This window comes from Tachyglossus aculeatus, chromosome 11 (assembly GCF_015852505.1).
Source record: "Tachyglossus aculeatus isolate mTacAcu1 chromosome 11, mTacAcu1.pri, whole genome shotgun sequence".
Taxonomy (NCBI): Eukaryota; Metazoa; Chordata; class Mammalia; order Monotremata; family Tachyglossidae; genus Tachyglossus; species Tachyglossus aculeatus.
This window is the reverse complement of record NC_052076.1, coordinates 30,582,106-30,605,220: the sequence shown is the minus strand read 5'-3', so window position 1 is coordinate 30,605,220 and position 23,115 is coordinate 30,582,106. Positions and strand designations below refer to the sequence as shown.

Here is a 23,115-nt window from a genome sequence, read left to right as displayed (position 1 = left end):
TAAGTAGAGTTCTGGAAGGCAGCCATGAACCGTATCGTGAAGCGTGAGGTCAGTGAATTTGCAAGGGTGAGCCGTGACTTCATTTAGCAAAGTGAACGTACCCTGGGCACTTCACAACATGATTTCATGGTACATCACAGTTCCAACCTGCATTGCAGGTGTGCAGTGAAAACACCACATCGGTTATGTCAGCAGAATGACATGCAAGCAGATTGGTATTGTGACAGCTCCGGGAGCATCGTTGAGAACGTCAGTGCTTATTCTGCGGCAAAACCCAAGAGAGCTTTTCCTGTGTCGCCTCCCACCTCCGAGCTTTTCTGGAAATTATTAAAAGTCAAAGAGAGTGAGATGGAGGATAAACTAACATATTTATTCTAATGTTAGCTTGACAGGAACAAAGAATCTATATGTTTCTCTTAGTCCGGTGCCTCAGTTCTTGCCTCAGGTAATGTAGAGGAATCAGGAGAATGCAGAGCTTCCCTATTCCTTGACAGAGACTTAGAGGAGCCATTATTTTTATTATTATTTTATTTTTTTTGGCCTGGCTCCATTTCTGGGTAAATTGTGCTTTGGGTGTCTTATTTGTTATCCAGGAAAAAATCCTGGAAATTTAAAAGTTAATCTCTCTGTTCACATTTGGGCAAGAGTCACGGTGCGAACGAACAGCTGTGTTCAGGCATCTTGGACAAATTCACCGTTTCCTCCCTCCCATCCTTATCTTGCGACGTACAGGGCAGCCACGTTCACGGTGACTCTCTCCGCCTTTTTTCCTGCCATAGGGACAGAATGTTTTTTGGCTCAGATGCGGGCGCAGAAGGGAGAACTCTTGGAAAGACTTTCAAGTGCCCGGAATTTTTCCAACATGGATGACGAAGAAAATTATTCGGCGGCCAGCAAGGCCATACGGCAGGTGGGGGAATCTGTCTGATCTGCTTATCTTGGCTCTACCCTGGCACTTAGTAGTGCCGGGCACATAGTAAGCGTATAACAAAGACCACAGTTGTTATTCTTATTATTAATAATAAAATTAATAAGCACTGGGGTGGATACAAGCAAATCAGGTTGGACACAGTCCCTGTCCCACATGGGGCTCACAGTCTTCATCCCAATTTTACAGGTGAGGGAACAGAGGCCCAGAGTAGTGAAGTGACTTGCCCGAGTCACACAGCAGACAAGCAGTGTAGCTGGGATTAGAATCCAGGTCCTTTTGACGCCGAGGTCCATGCTGTATCTACTAGGCCACGCTGCTTCTCTGACTATTGATTGATTATTATAATAATAATAGCCTGTAAATATTAATTATAATATTATTAACCTGTAGGTTCTATGTTCTTTCCTTCATGCCAGCTTACTGGGTCCATACAAGAGAGGAAATAGAGATATTATATGTTTCCTTTAGGAAGTCCCCAAATGCTAGGTGGGGTGAAGAATGGAGGTAGTCAATCATTCAGTCATTCATTCATTCAATCGTATTTATTGAGCGCTTACTGTGTGCAGAGCACTGTACTAAACACTTGGGAAGTACAAGTGGGCAACATATAGAGACGGTCCCTACCCAACTACAGGCTCACAGTCTAGAAGAGGGAGACAGGCAACAAAACAAAACATGTAGACAGGTGTCAAAATTGTCAGAACAAATAGAATTATAGCTTTAAATAGAATTAGAATAGAATCAGAGAAGCAGCGTGGCCTTGTGGAAAAGAGAACAGGTTTGGGAGGTCTGAAGGTCCTGGGTTCTAATCCCAGCTCTGCCACTGGTCTGCTGCTGCGTGACCTTGGGCATGGCACTTCACTTATGTGAACCTCTGTTCCCTTGTCTGTAAAATGGGGATGAAGACTGAGCCCCATGTGGGACAGGGACTGTGCCCAACCCAATTTGCTTTGCATCCACCCCAGGCACTTGTGTGCCTGGTACATAGTAAGCGCTTAACAAGTGCTCCAATTATTATTATTGTAGTTAAATACCTACTGTGTGCAGAACACTGTACTAAACACCTGCTTAGTGTGGAAACCCATACCCAGATATGTGACTGTATATTGACTGTGAGCTTGTTGTGAGCAGGGAATGTGTCTGTTGTTGCATTGTACTTTCCCAAGCGCTCAGTACGAGGCTTTGCACACAGTAAGTGTTCAGTAAATACAATTCAATGAATTGTAGATCACATCAGTGGTATTTATTGCCTGCTTTCTGTGTGCAGAGCACTGTACTAAGCGTGAGCCCTTTGTGGGCAGGAATTGTCTCTCTGTTGCCGAATTTTGTACTTTCCAAGCAGTTAGTACAGTGCTCTATACACATTGGGGAAGCAGCGTGGCTCAGTGGAAAGAGCATGGGCTGGGGAGTCAGAGGTCATGGGTTCTAATCCCGGCTCCGCCACATGTTTGCTGTGTGACCTCGGGCAAGTCACTTAACTTCTCTGAGCCTCAGTTACCTCATCTGTAAAATGGGGATTAAGACTGTGAGCCCCACGTGGGATAACCTGATCACCCCAGCGCTTAGAACAGTGCTTCGCACATAGTAAGCGCTTAACAAATGCCATTATTATTATTATTATTATTGTGTTCAGTAAATACGAATGAATGAATGAATGAATGAATGAACAAATCAGTGAATCAATCAATTGATCAATCACCAAAAATCAGCCAAGGATTAGTCTGGGTTTCTTGGCCCTCTTGGAACTTTTGAGGGAAATTGAAAGAACTGAGGAAAGACAAGAACATCTGAAATTAGACCTCATTGCAATAGCTGGTTGGGTTTGAAAGGACAGGAATATAAATGAATGTAATGAATATAATGACTGCAGAGATGATATAGTTTGATGAGGTGTTTATATTTAATTCATTTTTATCATTTATTTCCCTTTTTCTTCCTTTTTATGTTGTAACAAGCAACTTATTAAAAGTATTTAACAGACTATAGTATGCCTCTTATAGATACTATAAGAAAAAATAAATTTGGCCTCTTTCAGAGTGGAAGGAAAGCCATTCTTTGGTTGGATGGATTTCTAAGGAAAATTCCCTCTTTTGAAAACCAAAAGCACTTCAGAATGCCACATGAGAGCAATTGAGAAAAAGTACTTTCTCCTCAACATTTTCAGTCTTCTGGGTCCAGGCAGTTTCAGGCAGGGAATGTTCCTACCAACTTTGTTATAGTTTGATAGACACGATCCCTGCCCTCGAGTTTGCAGTCGATCGGTGTCTTTAGCTGGAAGACAGGTTTGGTCACAGGAAACCGGAAATAGGAAATGAGATTCTGATGCCTCCTGCAGCTTGGGAGAGCCCTTTCTACCCCAGTTTCCCCTTCAGCCACGGAGGGTCTAGTGGGAACGATCATGGAGGTTGAATAGATACCGTCCAAAGTCGCTAAGTCTGGATCGGTTAGACGGGCATCTTCTGTGTAAAAGTAAAACGGAGCTCCTCTTTCAGGTGCTGCACCAGCTGAAGAGGCTTGGGATGGTGTGGCAAGATGTACTTCCGGTGACCATCTACTGCAAGGCCATGGGAACTCTACTCAACACAGCACTTGCTGAGATCATCGGGCGAATCACCGCCCTGGAGGTAAGGCCCGAGGCCCCCCGGCCTCCGCATGGAATTGGGGCTCGAGGGGGTTTATTTTGTGGGGCCCACATGGGGGTTCTGGCACGCATTTCTGAGCCTTCTCTTGGTCCCTGTGACCGACTGCGTATTTCACATCCGAGTCCACATGTGCTCTCTGAGCAAGAGGCAACTCTCCCCACATTACTAAGTCACAGATAGCGGAGAACGAGTGGGCTTGTGCAGGAAGGTTGCCTGCCCTCAGCTAGCTGACGCCCCGAAAGCCTAAATTGCCCCGATCCCGACTCGTAATATGTCCCCCGCTCTGCGGCACAAGCCATGCCCTAGTTCACCCGAGGAATGGGCCTTTCCAAGCAGGCAAAACAGATTGCTGCCAATCCGTGGAAACATATTTATGTGTCATTCCAGCTTCAGAGCGATGTCAAGGAGCTGATGAGGTTTGGTGTCTGCCGGGGCAGGCTGAAATTGGTTGGGATAATGTAAAGCGGTCATCCACCCACTTCTAATCAGAGGGAGGACACTGGGGATTCATCACGGTTTCTACCCCACCCCCGCCCCCTCCCCTCCTTTCCCCGGGCCCCCCCCGGACACCTCTCCAGGACATCTCCACTGAAGATGGTGACAGATTGCACTCATTGTGCCGGACGTTGGTGGAAGAAGGGCCCCAGGTGTTTGCGCCGGTTCCGGATGAAAATGAAAATCGGAAATATCAGGAGGAGGTCCCCGTCTACGTGCCCAAGTGGATGGCCTTCAGAGAACTGATGGTGATGCTCCAGGCCAGCCTGCAAGAAATCGGAGATCGGTACGTGGGCATTTTCTGTGGAGGCAGCGGCTGGCTAGTTAGCCGGTTCAGGCGGGGCTTGTTGAAGTGCTTCCTAAATGGTTAAACGCTGGGGCAGATACAAGTTAACTGAGATCGGCCCCAATCCCTGTCCCACATGAGGCTCCCAGGCTAAGATATAGAATGAGAAAGTATCTTTTCCCCATTTTACAGTTGAGGAAACCGAGGTATATAGAGGCTAACCCTTTTTTTATGGTATTTGATAACCGCTTACTATGTGCCAGGTGCTGTTCTAAGCACTGGGTTAGATACATACACCACAATCAAGTTGGACCCAGTCCATGTCCCACATGGGGCTCACAGTCTTAATCCCCTGTTTACGGATGAGGTAACTGAGGCACGGAGGCCACACAGCAGAGAAGTGGCAGAGCCAGGATTAGAACCCAGGTTCTAAGACTTGCCCCAGGGTTACCCGCAGGCCAGTCCTTTCCACTAGACCACACTGCCTCCTCACAGCTGCAAGAAAACAGTGGTGCTGTTAAATTTGCTCTCTTCCTTAAAATAGATGGTATTTACTGAGCACCCACTTGGTGTGGTGCACTGTTCTAGGACTTGAGAAGTTAAAAATAACAAAGTGAAAGTTCCCTGCCCACAAGAAGTTGATTTTTTTTAATGATTTTTTTTTTTATCTTTTAAAGTATTCCTTCCCTATTTGGGAAACTTGGGGAATGAGGGCGGGCCCTAATTTATAACACTTGGAAGGCTTTTCCCATTTCTAAATTGCTCCTGGGAGTGGTTTCATGACCTGGATCTCATTTTCTCTAGTTTTTTCTCTTTATGACAGGAAAACTGTTCCCTTTTTGCTTTCTTTTGGTCTTAACCATAAGCCCCCTATGGGCAGGAAACGCCAAACCAACTCTTTGGAATTGTACTCTCCTAAGCTTCTACTACAGTGCACTGCACAGTAAGTGTTAAATAAATACCACTGATTGATTGATCTTTTGGGGCCCAACTCAGACCCAACGAACAGAGGCCCCAAAGGCATCAATAAACTGCATACTGAAGTCAAACGTTGCATGACAGTGCAGTAAAGCAAGTTGTGTCTGTGGGAAATATGAAGCGTATATCTCTTGGGGGATTGTGAGCCGTTCCTCTCCGGATGGATTTCAGGTGCTTTGCCAGTTTTAAACTCCATGCAGTTATTCATCTTCTTTGGAAAAGACTCAGGGTTTTCTGAATAGGCAGGAAGGTGTTTTCAGAAGATAACTTCCTCCTCCATTCTCTCATCAAACCATCAGTTAATATTTGAGCCCCCATTCTGTGTAGCACTGTACTGTGCTCTACAGTATCTGCATCTTATTCAGTACAGTTCTAGGCACATAGTAAGCACCTAACAAATACCATCATTATTATTATTATTCAGCTGCCAAAGTTTCAAGGAATCCTGCGGCTGACCTAACTAAGCCTCACCCCAACTCTCTTGCGGGCTCGCTTGTAAGCTCGCTGTGGGCAGGGAGTGTGTCTGTTACATTGTTACATTGTATTCTCCCAAGTGCTTAATAGAGTGCCCTGCACACAATAAGTGCTTAATAATAATAATGAATTATTATTATTGTTAAGGTATTTGTTAAGTTCTTTGTGCCAAGCACTGTACTAAGCACTGGGGTACATAGAAGTTAATCAGGATGAACACAGGGGCTCACACTCTTAAGCCCCATTTTACAGATGAGGTAACTGAGGCACAGAGAAGTGAAGTGACCTCCCCAAGGTCACACAACAGACATGTGGTGGAACTGGGATTAGAACCCAGGTCCTTCTGACTCCTAGGACCATGCCCTATCTGCCCTATCCACTGTCACACTGCTTCCTAAATACAGTTGACTGACTGAACCTGTTTTGGTCTGTGTGACCCCTTACCCTGCGCTCAAGAGGAACACATCTGCTAATTCTGTTGTAGTGTACTATCTCAAGCTCTTAGTACAGTGCTTTACACATAGTGCTCACTAAATACCATTGAGAGCTATTCTCCTGCTTTTGAGATTTGGCTATATGTCCACTTCCTCGCCCCATGTGGCCAACTGCTTTGACCGCTCTTCTGTGGGATTCAGTTGGAGACGTACGTCAGCATCCAGGGTGTGAGCTCAACTTCATCAGACGTCCTCCCATTTCCAGAAGTGACTTGTCCGGTTCCCTTGAATGCCTACAAAGGCTTGGGTGCAGTTAACTGTACGTCAGAGGTTTGAGAAGCAGCAGGGCCTAGTGGATAGAGCTTGGGCCTGGGAGTCAGAAGGACCTGGGTTCTAATCCTGACTGCCACCTGAATGCTGTGTGACCTTGGGTAACACTTCACTTCTCCAGTTACCTCATCTGTAAAATGGGGATTGAGACAAAATGTGGGACAGGGACCGTGTCCAACCTGATTAGTTTGTATCTACTCCAGCACTTAGAACACACATTGTAAGCACTTAATGGGCTTTTGTTTCCTCTTGCAGGTGGGCAGATGGGAAAGGACCCCTGGCAGACACATTCTCCGCCAGCGAAGTGAAGGCTTTAATCCGGGCTCTGTTCCAGAACACGGAGAGACGAGCCGCTGCCCTCGCCAAGATCAAATAGCCTCCCGCTCTCCCCACAGGAACAGTGGAAGCATCATAAGGAAGTTACAGCCCAGTCTTCCTAGTCGGTTTCTAGGGAAACCCCCTCTGGTTTGAATGTAATTGTGCTAAAGTGGCTGGTCGGCTCCGAACGCAATCTTGTCGGGAGGTCTGCGGTTGAACGGTGAGGCCAGAGGTACAGGGGAGAGGAACTATTTCTGGATTTAGGTTGAGGAGCTGACTGTGGGCCACAGAGGGGAACTTCCGAGAGCCGTGGGTGAGACTGACACTGCACGATGAATATATTTTTTTCTTTTCAAATTGTGTGTCGGGATGGTATTTTTGCCTTGCGGGTAGTAAACTATCTTCCTGTACAGTACCTTTCCAATAAAGATCATTTGGCAGAATTCTGGGAGGACGGTGTTTACTGTTTGGAAGCCTCTGAAGGAAGAGGTTCCTACAGGTGCCTCATCCTCCCCCTGCCAGTCATAAAATAGCGTCCTTTTCTGGACGTTCAAGGATGGCATAGGTACCCTTAGAAGCCTCCCTTTTCCTCTGCTTATCCCCTCCCCATCTCCTCTACTCCCGCCCTCTGCTCTACCCTCTTCCCCACCCCACACACTTGTGTATGTTTGTACGTATTTATTCTATTTATTTTGTTAATGATTTGTATATATCTATAATTCTATTTATCAATTTTGATGCTATTGATGCCTGTCTACTGGCTTTGTTTTGTGGTCTGTCTCCCCCTTCTAGACTGTGAGCCCATTGTTGGGTAGGGATTGTCTCTATCTGTTGCCAAATTGTACTTTCCAATCCCTTAGTACAGTGGTCTGCACATAGTAAGCGCTGAATACGATTGAATGAATGAATGAAAAGAGGCTGGGTCAGTTCATTCATTCATTCATTCAATCGTATTTATTGAGCGCTTACTGTGTGCAGAGCACTGTACTAAGTGCTTGGGATGTACAAGTTGGCAACATATAGAGACGGTCCCTACCCAACAGTGGGCTCACAGTCTAGAAGGGGGAGACAGAGAACAAAACAAAACATATTAACAGAATCATCATCATCAATCGTATTTATTGAGCGCTTACTATGTGCAGAGCACTGTACTAAGCGCTTGGGAAGTACAAATTGAATAAATTTGTATAAAATTTATACAGAATAAAATAAATAGAATAAATATGTACAAGTAAAATAAATATAGTAATAAATACGTACAAACATATATACATATATACAGGTGCTGTGGGGAAGGGAAGGAAGGCGGGGGGGAGGGGGGAGAGGGATATATTGGATATATTTATATTCATTATATTGATATAGTGATATATATTGATATACAGTTGGATATATTGAACGCTTACTGTGTGCAGAACACTGTACTAAGCACTTGGGAGAGTACAATACAACAATAAACAGACATTTCCTGCCCACAACAAGCTTACAGTCTGAAGGGCGAGCATCTCCTGATGTCCAGAAGGGCTTTTAAGAAGAGGAGCTGTTCAACCATTGCAGATGAGATGGGTTTTTTTCGCTATCTTGGATCAAGCAATCCTCATACGAAGTTGGACCTGCATCTCACCGTGCTGGGATGGGGAGATAGCCAAGAAGCAGGAGTATACCCGGCGGGTGGCTGGGCCTTCAGGGGTGACTGTTCCTGACAGAAAAAAAAAAACCACTCAGGGTGTCCCGTGCGGTGGCTGGGCTCAGCATGCTGAAAAAATCATTCGATTGTATTTATTGAGCACTTACTGGGTGTAAAGCACTGTACTAAGCGCTTGGGAGAGTACAGTGCAACAATAATCAGACACATTGCCTGCCCACAATGAGCTTAGAGTCTAGAGGAAAAATGGCTGGCTAACATGGGTGGGGAAAGCAGCAGCGACTATCAAAATGGCTACCCCGTTCTGTAGCATTCTGACCCAACCTTGGAACTTTGCTGGGGCCTCTTTGGCCGTAAATGGGTTTCGGACACAAAATCTGTCCATGTTTTTTGTCATGTCCTGCATCCCTCCCTACCTACTCGTACCCAGAAGCAGCATGACCTAGTGGACACAGCACAGGCCTGGGAGTCCGAAGGACCTGGGTTCTAATCCTGCTCCGCCACTTGTCTGCTGTGTGACCTTGAGCAAGTCACTTCTCTGGGCCTCAGTTTTTCTGTTCGCCCCCCCCATTTAGACTGTGAGCAACCCAATTATCTTGTATCTGCCCCAGTGCTTAGAACAGTGTCTGGCACATAGTAAGCTCTTAACAAATAGCACTATTATTATTATTATTATTACCCACTGCCCCAGTGGAAACATGACTGGCAGGGACATGGCAGTGTTAGAGCACAGGCCTGGGAATCAGAAAGACCTGGGTTCTAATACAGCTCTGCCATGTGTCTGCTGTGTCACCTTGGACAAGTCACGTAACTTCTCTGAGCCTCAGTTACCTCATCTGTAAATGAGTGTGAGCCCAAGGTGGGATAGGGACTGTTTCCAACCTGATTGACTTGTATCTACCCCAGTATTTAGAACAGTGCTTGGCACATAACAGCGCTTAACAAGTACCATAATTATTAATTATTATTATGAGGGATTAGTCAGGGAAGACCTCTTTGGGGTTTGATTTTATTAAGACTGAAGATGGGGAGAGTGGTGGTCTTGGATCAATCAATCAACAATAAGTGGTATTTATTGTGCCTTTAATTGCACAGAGCACTGTATTAAGCTCTCAGAAAAATATAAAATAACAGTCCATTCAATTGTATTTATTGAGCACATACTGTGTGCAGAGCACTGTACTAAGCTCTTGGGAGAGTACAATATAACAATAAAGAGTGACCTTCCCATCCCACCCTTCCAAGGAAATGCTCCCTTTCCCTAAATGGGCTTAAGTCAGGTGGACCAAAGAACGAGGGGCATTGGGAACAGTAGCAGGGAGAAGGGAGAGGGAAAGTGAGAAGGGAGCAGGGAGAAGGAAGCAAAGAGAGTTGGTGGACACAATCCCTGCCCACAAGGAGCTTCCAGTCTACAGTGGGAGACAGACAGAGAAGGGAGTTTCAGGCCAGAGTGGGTACAAGAGCAAGGGGATATCATCACCTAGAACTGCTTTTCAGTCATTAGACTGTAAATTCCCGGTGGGCAGGGAAAGCATCTACCAGCATAGCTGTGCTGTACTGAACTCTCCGAAGTGCTTAGTATGTGCTCTGCATACAATGAGCGCTCAATTATTTCCATTGATTGATCAGAAAATGCCAGTCACCCATCATTTCCCACTATCGATGGTTACTCTAGTTCAATTTTTCCAAAGCATGAGGTTCCTGAAGAATATAACCATGGGAAAAACTCGCCGGTCTTTTGTGTCTAGAAGGCCTAGGTGGGAGAGCTTATCGTGCCTCAGAGAAGAGAACAAACAACTTGGGACCCTACAAATTGTGACCCCATATGAGACAGGGACTGTGTCCCACCCGATTAGCTTGTATCTTCCCCAGCGCTTAGCACTCTAATGGAAGAACACTGGCCTGGGAGTCAGAGAATGTGGGTTCTAATGCTGGCTCTGCCATAGGTGTGCTTTGTGACCCTGGGCAAGTGGCTTCACTTCTCTGCACCTCAGTTATCTGTAAAACATGGATTAAGACTGAGCCCCACGTGGGACAGGGACTGTGTCCAACCTGATTACTTTGTGTCTACCCCACTGCTTATGGATAGAGCATGAGCCTGGGAGTCAGAAGGGCATAGGTTCTAATCCCAGATCCGCCACTTGTCTTCTGTGTGACCTTGGGCAAGTCACTTCACTTCTCTGTGCTTCAGTTACCTCATCTGTTAAATGGGGATTGAGACACTGAGCCCCACAGGGGACAGGGATCGTGTCCAATCCAATATGCTCATATCCTCTCCAGTGCTTAGTACAGTGCCTGGCACACAGTAAACGCTTAACAAATACCAGTGTACTAACAATAATAACAGTAATTGGTACATAGTAAGAGCTTAACAGATACCATTAAGAAAATGAGTAGATCATATTACCTTTTTAAAGGGAATAAGATCCCCATTCTCAGGTTTTCCGGAAATACTCTTCAGTAAAGTTGGCATCAGTCTCTGGAGGTATCTCTGACAGAAGCAAGCTTGGTGGGGGACTGGAAATCGCCATTCCCTGGCCTGTTTTATGTAGCAGCAGATGCATCATTCTGCGCACAAGCTGTTATCATGGGATAAGTACCGCATTTTCCTTTTTGAAGCTCAGGAGGTCCTTCCCTCTGTTTTCCCTAGTCTTCCGATAGCACCAGATTAGGCAAAGTCTAGCAGTGTTGCTCGTGCCAAGGCGACCCACCGCCCTGCTGGCCCTTCTCCAACTGGGCCATCATTTATCTCTTTTAATGAATTGTTTTGGGTCCATGGGGCCCAGGGCTAGGTGGCGGCGGCCACCGACTGCTCTGATGCTCCCCTGCTTCGCAGGCAAGGCTGTGACAAGAAGCCAGAACGGATCAGGGTTGTTGCTTAGGTTTATCTCAGCAGGACAGCCAGAGAGAGAGAACGCGTCATGGCTGTTGGGATTCAGGATCTGGCTCTAGTAGTGGGGATTCTTGCTCAGGGACTGGGGAAACAGCGGAGACCAGTGGATAGAGCACAGGCTGGGGAGTCAGAAGGACCTGGGTTCTAATCCCAGCCCTGCCACTTGTCTGTTGTGTGACCTTGGACAAGTCACTTCACTTCTCTGGGCCTCAGTTACCTCATCTGTCAAATGGGAACTTAGACTGTGAGTCCCATAAGGGGCATGGACTGTGTCCGACCTCATTACTTTGTATCTACCCCAGCACTTAAAAGAGGGCCTGGCACATAGGGAATGCTTAACAAAAGCCATTAAAAAAGAAAAAGGTCTGGGAGCAGACCAAGGGGAGCCAGGTGAGTCTCAGCATCACTGTACTTTCGAATAGATTTTCGATTACATTCAATTGGTTTTGAGACACGGTGTGGCCAAATGGAAAGAGTTCAGCATAGAGTCCTGGGTCCTAACCCTGCCTCTGCCTCATGTTTGCTGTGTGACCTTTGGCAAGACACTCGGCTTCTCTGGCCCGGAATGCCCTCCCCTTTATATCTGACAATCGCTCTCCCTACATTCAAAGCTTCATTAAAAGCACATCTCCTCCAAGAGGCCTTCCCCGACTAAGCCCCCATTTCCTTTTCTCCCACTCCCTTCTGCAGCATCCTCACACTTGGATTTGCACCCTTTATTCACCCCTTCCTGAGCCCTGCAGCACTTATGTACATATCCACAATTTATTTATATGTCTGTTTCCTCCTCTACATTGTAAGCTCAATGTGGGCATGGAACTTTCTCTACCAACTGTTATACTGTACTCTCCCAAGAACTTAGTACTGTTCACTGCACACAGTAAGTGCTCAACAAATATGACTGATTGATTCTCTGGACCTCAGTTTCTTTCCTCCCCCACAGATTGTGATCCCCACGTGGGGCAGGGACTGTGTCCTATCTGTTGCCTCAAATCTACTGCAGAGATTCGTCTAGTTCTTGGCACATAGTAAGTATTTAATAAACACCATTTAGTATTATTATTATCATCATTATCTTTATTACTGGTTGTCGACTCAAACTACCACAACATTAGGAAGAGAACACAGGAACCTCCAGATGGCAGTCATGCCCCAGAGATGGACACGATCCGGATTAGCTCCACATTAGAACCATAGTGCGCCCTGGCTCCAGCCGGACCCACTTTTTTTTCCACGGTATTTCTTAAGCACTTACTATGTGCCAGGCACTGTTCTAAGTGCTGGGGTAGATACAAGATAACCAGGTTGGACACAACTCACAGCCTTAATCCCTGTTTTACAGATAAGGTAACCGAGGTCCAGAGAAATTCAGTGACTTGCCCAAGATCACACAGTAGACAAGTGGCAGAGCCAAGACTAGAACCCATGTCCTTCTAATTTCCAAGCCCGTACTCTATAATAATAATGGCATTTATTAAGTGCTTACTATGTGCAAAGCACTGTTCTAAGCGCTGGGGAAGTTACAAGGTAATCAGGTTGTCCCACGGGGGGCTCATAGTCTTCATCCCCATTTTACAGCCGAGGGAACTGAGGCACAGAGAAGTTAAGTGACTTGACCAAAGTCACACAGCTGACAATTGGCGGAGCCAGGATTCGAATCCATGACCGCTGACTACAAAGCCCATGCTCTTTCCACTGAGCCACGCTGCTTCTCTATCCACTAGGCCACACTGCTTCTCTTTACTTTTGAGCTGAGATTGACAAATACCATCATTATTATTATTGACAAGAACTAGTTCTAGGCTGCCTTCCCCTTCCTCTCAAAGCTTCAGAGGCTTTGCCTTATTCACAAGACTCCAGCGGCAACAGGTCTTTTTTTATGGTATTTGTATGGCACTTACATTTGTAAGACACTTACTATGTACCAGGCACTGTTCTAAGCACTGAGGTAGATACAAGCTAATCAGGTTGGACATAGTCCCTGTCCCATATGGGGCTCAAAGTCTTGATCCCCATTTTATGGATGAGGTGACTGTGGCATAGAGAAATGAAGTTCATTTAATCGTATTTATTGAGCGTTTACTGTGTGCAGAGCACTGTACTAAGCACTTGGGAAGTGCAATTCAGCAACAAGCAGAGACAATCCTTGCCCACAATGGGCTCACAGTCTATAATGGGGGAGACAGACATCAAAACAAGTAAACAGGCATCAGTAGCATTGTTATAAATAAATAGAATTATAGAAATATGCACATCATTAAAAATGAATATAATTATAAATATGTACATATAAACACAAGGGCTGTGGGGCAGGGAGGGGGGTAGAGCAAAGGGAGTGAGTCGGGGCAATGGGGAGGGGAGGGGGACTTACCCAAGGTTATGCAGCGGACAAGTGGCAGACTCAGAATTAGAACCTGTGACCTTCTGACTCCCAGGCCCATGCTCTATCCACTAGACCACACAGCTTCTCTAGATCTATGGGATGAGAAAGATGTATCTTAAGGATTATAATATCCCCTATTTAGATTTTGCCAACAGGCAGTTCACACAGCTGACAGGAGCCATTGCCCCATGGAATAGGCACCTGTGCCTCAATTTCCCCAAATGTTGCCACTAGTACAGGAAAATGGAAACCAGAATCTTGTGGTCTGGGACCCAGAGATCAGTCAATCAATCAATCAAATGTATTGTCTGTAAGCTTGCTGTGGGCAGGGAATGTGTGTTTATCGTTGTATTCTCCCAAGGGCTTAGTACAGTACTCTGCACACAGTAACCACTTAATAAGTATGATTGAATGACCAATTTAGAGCTTACTGTGTGCAAAGCACTGTACTAAGCTCCTTAGAGAGTACAGTATAACAAAGTTGGTAGACACATTCCCTACCTGCAACTGCCTAGACCCGTAAGACCGAAAATGTTGAGGAGAAAGTACTTTTTCTCAATTGTCCTCATGTGGCATTCCTAAGTGCTTTTGGTTTTCAAAAAAGGGATTTTTCCTTAGAAATCCATCCAAACAATGGCTTTCCTTCCACTCTCTGAAAGAGACCAAATTTATTTTTTCTTGGAGTATCTACCTGAGGCATACTATAGTCTGTTAAATACTTTAATAAGTTGCTTGTTGCAATATAAAAAGGAAGAAAAGGGGAAATAAATGATAAAAATGAATTAAATATAAACAGCTAATCAAACTTTATCATCTCTGCCATCATTATATTCATTCATATTCCTGTTGTTTCAAACCCAAAAACCAGTTACTGCAGTGAGGTCTAATAGAGAAGCAGCATGGCTCAGTGGAAAGAGCCCGGGCTTGGGAGACAGAGGTCATGGGTTCTAATCCTAGCTCCACCACATGTCTGCTGTGTGACCTTGGGCAAGTCATTTAACTTCTCTGAGCCTCAGTTATCTCATCTGTAAAATGGGGATTAAGACTGAGTCCCACATGGGACAACTTGATCACCTTGTGTCCTCCCAGCACTTAGAACAGTGTTTCACACATGGTAAGCACTTAACAAATGCCATCATTATTATAATAATTATTATTATTATTTCAGATGTTCTTGTCTTTCCTCAATTCCTTCAATTTCCCTCAAAAGTTCGAGAGAGAGGGCCAGGAAACTTAGACCAATCCTTGGCTGATTTTTGGTGATTTCACTGGAATGATATAGGAGGAGTGCCATCTTCCCTTTGGGAACACTTAGGTGATGAACCTGTTCCCTACTGCCTCCCCAGGGAAACATCTATGGGTATACTTTGCAAGCTTTTTAGAATCATCAATGGTATTTATCTAGTGCTTACTGTGTGCAGATCACTGCACTAAAACCTTGGGAAAGCACAATACAATAGAGTTGGTAGACATAGTCTCTACCCTCCCAAGGAGCTTCCAACCTAATGGAAGTCAATCAATCAATCACATTTATTGAGTATTTACTGTGTGCAGTGTACTAAGCACTTGGGAGAATACAGTTTATTTATTTATGTGTATTAATGTCTGTCTCCCTAGATTGTGAACTTGTGGGCAAGGAATGTGTCTATTGATGATGATGATAATAATAATAATAATAATAATAATGGTATTTGTTAAGTGCTTACTATGTGCCAAGCACTGTTCTCAGCTGTGGGGTAGATACAAGGTAATCAGGTTGTCCCACGTGGAGCTCACAGTCTTAATCCCCATTTTACAGATGAGGTAACTGAGGCACAGAGAAGCTAAGTGGCTTGCCCAAAGCCACAGAACTGAAAAGTGGCAGAGCCGGGATTACAACCCACGACCTCTGACTCCCAAGCCCATGCTCTTTCCTCCAAGCCACACTGCTTCTCTATTTTTATTCTCTATGTTTATTGTTATATTATAGTCTCCCAATAACTTTAATACAGTGCTCTGCACACAGTAAGCACTCAATAAATACGATTGAATGAATGAATACAACGTAACAGGGTGGGTAGGCCCTGGGTACCCCCCAGAGAGCTCAATCTAAAGTTGTTCAAGAAGTCTCACCGTTGGAGTTTCCCCACCCCAGATGGAAGGCATAAAAAAAAGGCAACAGCTGGTACTATTTGACTCACTGGGACTTCAGCCCCTGGGGCAAAGACCCCCAGGCCTGTGGCATTCATTCACTCATTCATTCAATTGTATTTACTGAGGGCTTACTGTGTGCAGAGCACTGTACTAAGCACTCGGAAAGTACAATTCAGCAACAAACAGAGACAATCCCTGCTCAGGAACGGGCTCACAGTCTAGAAGGGGGGAGACAGACATCAAAGCATCAATATGAATAAATAGAACTATAGATATAATCATTAATAGGAACCCAGGAGGAGGAAGTAGAGCTAAGACCAGCAATCAATCCAGAGTGATTATTGAACACCTGCTGTGAATTGAGCACTCCTCAATTTCTTCATTCATTTGGACAGTGCTGTAAATACATTCATGTTTGCCTCCATTAGAGTCAATGGTATTTACAGAGAGCTTACTGTGTGCCAAACACTGTACTAAGCGCTTGGGAGAGTACAACATAACATTATAACAACATCACAGACACAGTACAACAGAATGTCCGACACAACAGAGTTGGTAGACACATCCCTGGCCACAGGAGGCTTGCAGTCTGGAGGGGGGCTTACATTAGAGTGTAGGCACTTTGTGGGCAGGGAACATTTCTCTTTGCTATTCTGTACTCCCCAAACACCTAGTATAAGGCTCTCCATCAGACAGATGCCCAATAAACACTACTACTATTCATTTATTCATTCAATCATATTTATTGAGTGTTTACGGTGTTCAGAGCATTGTACTAAGCACTTAGAAAGTTCAATTCAGCAACAGAGGCAATCCCTGCCCACAGCAGGCTCACAGTCTAGAATGGGAGAGACATACATCAAAATAAGTAAACAGGCATCAATAGCATCATTATAAATAGAATTATAGATATATATAGATATATATATATATATACACACATCAAAACAAGTAAACAGGCATTAATATAAATAAATAGAATTATAGTTATGTACATATATACACAAATGCTGTGGAGCAGGTGGGGAGAGCAGAGGGAGTGAGTCAAGGCGATTGGGCGGGAGAGCTGAGAAAAAGGATGACAGTTTGGGAAGGCCTCCTGTACTACCATTTCTACTAAGAATAATAGTAATTGGGGTATTTGCTAAGCATTTGTGTGCGAGGCACTGTAGAAAGGGCAGGGGTGGATACAAGCAAATAGGGTTGGACACAGTCGCTGTCAAACATGGGGCTTACAATCTCATTCCCCCTTTTACAGATGAGGTAACTGAAGCACAGAGAAGTGAAATGACTTGCCCAAGGTCAGACAGCAGACAAGTGGCAGAGGTGGGATTAGAACCCACAACATTCTGACTCCCAGGCACATGCTCTCTCCACTATGCCATGCCGCTTCTGACCTTGGAGAAGCAGCGTGGCTCACTGGAAAGAGCCCGGGCTTGGGAGTCAGAGGTCATGGGTTCCAATCCTGACTCCACCACTTTTCAGCTGTGTGACTTTGGGCAAGTCACTTCACTTCTCTGGGCCTCAGTTACCTCATCTGTAAAATGAGGGGAAGCAGCGTGGCTCAGTGGAAAGAGCCCGGGCTTTGGAGTCAGAGGTCAGGGGTTCAAATCCCGGCTCTGCCAACAGTCAGCTGTGTGACTTTGGGCAAGTCACTTCACTTCTCTGAGCCTCAGTTACCTCATCTGTAAAATGGGGATTAAGACTGTGAACCCCCCGTGGGACAACCTGATCACCTTGTAACCTCCCCAGCACTTAGAACAGTGCTTTGCACATAGTAAGCGCTTAATAAATGCCATTATTATTATTATAAAATGGGGATGAAGACTGTGAGCCCCACATGGGACAATATGATCACCTTGTATCACCACCCCCAGCAATTGGAACAGTGCTTCACACGTCGTAAGCACTTAACAAATACCATCATTATTATTACTGCTACTACTACTACTGCTGCAACTACTACCATCATCATCAATCATCATCATCAATCGTATTTATTGAGCGCTTACTGTGTGCAGAGCACTGTACTAAGCGCTTGGGAAGTACAAGTTGGCAACATATAGAGACAGTCCCTACCCAGCAGTGGGCTCACAGTCTACTACTACTAGTAGTCAGTCAATCGTATTTATTGTGAGCTTATCGTGTGCAGAACAGACACATTCCCTGCCCAGATCTAGTTTACAATCTAGAGGGGGAGTTAGACAATATAAATAAATTACAGGTATAATAATAATGATGATGGTATTTGTTAAGCACTTACTATATGCCTAGCACCGTTCTAAGCACTGGAATAGATACAAGGTAATCAGGTTGTCCCATGAGGAGTTCCCAGTCCTAATCCCCGTTTTACAGGTGAGGTAACTGAGGCACAGAGAAGCTAAGTGATTTGCCCAAAGTCACACAGCTGATAAGTGGCGGAGCTGGGGTTAGAACCCACGACCTCTGACTCCCAAGCCCGTGCTCTTGCCACTAAGCCACACAGCTTCTTATATATATGTACATAAGTGCTGTACTACTACTATTACTAATGTTAGTATGATTGCTACTACACTAATTACATGGGAAGTACAATAAACAGGCATTCATTCATTCAATCATATTTATTTAGCACTTACTGTGTGCAGAGCACTGTTCTGAGCTCTTGGAAAAGAATACAACAATAAACAGGGACAATCTCTGCCCACAAGGAGCTCACAGTCTAGAGGGGTGAGACAGACATCAATACAAATAAATGACATATATATATACATAAGTGTTGTGGGGCTGGGTGGTGTGGGGGGAGAGCAAATGGAGCAAGTTAGGGTGGCACAGAAGGGAGTGGAAGATGAGGAAAAGTGGGGCTTAGTCTGGGAAGGCCTCTTGGAGGAGATGAAGAAGCTTACAGTCAGATGGGGGAGACAGACACCAAAAGAAATTAGACAGGTGGAAGACGGGAAAGGGGATATGTGCATGAGTGAATGCTTAAAAGGGTATATAAATGTGTTCAATAATGCCACTGTGTCAAAGCCCTGGTTCATCCAACCCAGGATATGGACTCTGTCAGAGACAGCAGAATGCTTACAGGGAGTGATTTTCTACTACAACCCAGATGGCAGACTTTGTTCCTTCATTGCCAACATACTCACTCTTCCTCAGTCTCATTTATCTGGCTGCCAACCTCTTGTCCAAGTCTTGCCTCTATCCTGGAATGCCCTTCCTCTTCATATCCAACAGATGATCACTTCCCTCACCTTCAAAACCTTATTGAAGGCACATCTCCTCCAAGAGGCCTTCCCCAACTAAGCCCTCATGTCCTCTTTTCCCACTCCCTTCTGTATTGCCTTTGCACTTGGATTTACACCCTTTATTCATCCCTTCCTCAGCCCACAGCACTTACATACATAGCTGTAATTTTATTCATAATAATGTCTGTATCCTCTCTAGACTGTAAGCTCATTGTGGGCATGAATCATTTCTACCAACTCTGTTACATACTCTTCTAAGTGCTTAGTACAGTGCTCTGCACACGGAAAGGGCTCTAAGTAAGATTGATTGAGTGTATAATGGTAGCCATTGATACCAATGTTTTGGGATAGATTGTGTTTTCAAGGAAGCAGTGTGGTTTACTGGATAGAGCAGGAATGTGGAGGGGAGAAATGAATCCGCCACTGGCCTTCTGTGCCTCAATTTCTTCATCTGTAAAATGGAGATAATTATCCTTCCTGCCTCTTCGTGCCTTAACCAGATGGAAATTAATATGGAAGAGCTTGGGAAAAATAAAAGAAGTGATCTACAAATTCACAGTATTGTTATCTCCCCACCACCAATAACAGATTTTTCTCAACCAATCTCACACCCAGTTCAGAAGAATGAGTCTCTGAAAGCACAATTTCTCTGCGTTCAATTTGCATTTCATCCACTGTCATCATTAGGGCAAGGGGAAAGTAATAGTGGCAGGAGAAATGACATGAGCTGAGTGCCCCTGGGTGCAATGCACTGTACTGTGTGCTTGGAAAAATACAAAACAAGCAAACAATAGCCTTTTTGTGAGCACAGTGTGGCCCGTTCTACACATTTCCCCTTTACCCTTTTTGACTTCTTCAAATACAAAGGACACCTATGGAAGGTTTATCAGCTTCTTTGTATTTTTTCTAACTCTGTTCTAATGCAAACAGGCTTCTTATTTCCTTAATGGAACTACCTTTAACCCATGTTCAAGAAAGTGCGCTATTTCAAATGTTTTCATAATACCATTCCATTTCTAACATTTTAAATGACTCACTCCATTTAATGTCGACTATAGGGATGTTGTTAAAATAATTTGCTACATTTTCTTACTTGCCTCAAGGAATTACATAGAGCTGTGCAGGGCATATTTCTGATATTTTCAAATAATTACGTTAATAGGATGTTTTCCCATAAAGGTCCACAGGATTTAAATCTGGCTTTCATCTCATAGAGGAGGAGGAGATTAGGATAAGATGGGTAAAGACTTTATTAGTAGGAAGCCTTGTTCTATGAAGAAGGGAAAATAAGCAAACATCTTGTGACTAGGCTGGACCAAGAAAAGCTAAATTATCCCTAGCAAGCAAATCTCAGAAAGGACTGGCAATCTTGCAGATGTCACAGTGAACGAAGGATAGTATGGGAGTCAGAGGACCTGAGTTCTAATCCCAGCTCTGACACTTGTCTGCTGTGTGATCTTGGGCAAGCCACTTTACTTCTCTATGCTTGTTACCTCATCTATAAAATAAGGATTAAGACTGTGAGCCCCAAGTGAGACGTGGATGCTGTCCAACCTGATTATCTTGTAATTCCCCCCTGGCAATTAGTACAGTGGCTGGCATATAGTAAGCGCTTAACAAATATCATTATGAAGAAAAAAAAAGTGCCCTTAAGCACAGAATCCTTTTTCGGTGGTAAAAAAATGGAAGTTTCCCAACTCCCCTTGTTGGGTTTTTAAGAAAAGTTGAAAATGATCTTATCTGATGATCTGCATACAGTAAGAACTCAGTAGATACCAATTACTGATTGATTGAATGGCCAAAATTCCATCCTTGGCATCCATGGTTTCTGGATGATAACCACAGGAATTTCAACTGAAGGATCACAAATTAAATGACAAATAACTTAAAACAGTAATAATTTGAAAACATATTAATGTGGAGCTGAACTATTCTTGAAGCAATGGGGCAAAATGGGTTTCTAAGTTCTCCCTTTTAAATAGTTTCATCGAGTTAGGTTTGGTCCAGGTTTGCTTAGAAAATGTTACGGTAAATGTTCAAAAATGTACAATTAATAAAATGTGTATGGTCATAATAAAGCATAATGCTTATATTACTGGAGTTCTTTTCAGAACTATTTTTAGCCTTTTCTCTTTGTTCAAAGAAGATAGGAGCAATGTGTTTTTGGTTTAGTGTTTCTTAGCCTAGAAGGGAGCTCTCTCCTCTCAGTGCCAGTTAATCCCTTCCTAAGGATTGGTATTGTCTTCATTTTTTAATGGAATATGTTAAGCACTTACTATGTGTCAACCACTACTCTGAGGTAGATTCAAGTGCTGGGGTAGAAACAAGCTAGTCAGGATGGATTCGGTCTCTATCTACATGGGACTCACAGTCCAAATTGAAGGGAGAACACGTATGGAATCCCCATTTTTCAGTTGAAGAAACTGAGGCACAGAGAAGTTAAGTGACTTCCCCAGTATCACACAGCTGGCAAGAGGCTGAGCCAGGATTAGAACCCAGGTCCTCTGGCTCCAAGCCCTGTGCTTTGTACACTAGTCCATGCTGCTTCTTCTTCCCCTTTCAGGGCAGCATTCCCCCATCCCTTCTGTGGTAGGCCTGAGAGTGGCCCCCCAAGTGGCCTTAAGTAATTTCTCATTCTGGGGAAGAAGAGGAGAAGCAGCACTCAGGTAAACTAGTGCTTCCCCCCCATCTTCAAAGTACTACTGAAAAAGCACGGGCCTGGGAGTCAGAGGTCATGGGTTCTAGTCCTGGCTCTTCCACATGTCTGCTGTGTGACTTTGGGCAAGTCACTTCACTTCTCGGGGCCTCAGTTCCCTCATCTATAAAATGAGGATGAAGACTTTGAGCCCCTTGAGGGTCAAGAACTGTGTCCAACCTGATTACCTTGTATCTACTTCAACACTTAAAACAGTGCTTGGCACATAATAAGCACTTAACAAATTATTATTATTATCATACTTCCTCCAGGAAGCCTACCTGGATTAAGCTGTCATCTTCCACCATCCCCCATTGCTATTTTTTGCACTGTACTACGCGTTTGGGAGAGGACAATATCACAGAGTTGGTAGACACATTCCCTGCCAACAATGAGCTCACAGACCAGAGGGAAACCCCCAAAGGGACAATATCAGAGACTCCACTCAGGAAAGATGGACTCTTGGTGGGGGAGGAGGGGGTCTCCCAAGGACCAGGCCCACTCCATTGATGACTTGGATTCAGAACTTAACAGTCTATTCACAACACAAGCAGGTGATACCAAACTGGGCTGGGCTGCCAGCAAGTCAGAATAACAATAATAATAATAATTATGGTATTTGTTAAGTGCTTACCATATGCCAAGCATTGTTCTGAGTGCTGGGGTAGATATAGGGTAATCAGGTTGTCTGTCTCATGTGGGGCTCACAGTTTTCCCCCATTTTACAAATGAGGTAACTGAAGCAGAGAAGTAGTTTGCCCAAGGTCATACAGTGGACAATTGGAGCCGGGATTAGAACCCATGTCCTCTGACTCCCTGGCCCGTGTTCCTTCAACTAAGGCATGCAAAAGGCAGGAAGAGAAGGCAAAGTCATTTAGTCCAAGTAGAAAAATAATCCTTTAGGGAGAGACTGCCTCCAGAGAAGAAACAGTTTGAGGACAGCAAGATAAACCCGGCGGCAGAGTTGACCAGATTGATTATAAGACCCAACACGGCATGGCGACTCTTGCATTCAAGGTTGGGGAAGCAATACTCATTCATTCACTCATTCATTGAATCATATTTATTGAGCACTTACTGAGTGGAGAGCACAATATAACAATAAACAGACACATTCCCTGCCCACAATTAGCTTACAGTCTAGAGGGGGAGACAGGCATTAATATGAATAAATTACAAATATGTTCATAAGCACACCCTTCAAACAGCTCTCCAGACTATAAACTCCTTGTAGGCAGGGAACGTGTCTAC

General features: G+C 44.5%; 1 protein-coding gene across 1 annotated transcript in view; it reads left to right on the top strand.

Moving 5' to 3' along the window:
- The window catches only part of ZW10 (zw10 kinetochore protein), a 30,077-nt gene extending 22,746 nt beyond the window's left edge, over positions 1-7,331 (top strand). Inside the window, exons 13-16 of the mRNA XM_038754445.1 lie at positions 780-910; positions 3,424-3,555; positions 4,152-4,354; positions 6,826-7,331. Coding sequence (XP_038610373.1) covers positions 780-910; positions 3,424-3,555; positions 4,152-4,354; positions 6,826-6,946 — 587 coding nt within the window. The 3' untranslated portion in view covers positions 6,947-7,331. The remainder of the gene's footprint in view (positions 1-779; positions 911-3,423; positions 3,556-4,151; positions 4,355-6,825) is intronic.
- Positions 7,332-23,115: the final 15,784 nt, after the last annotated feature.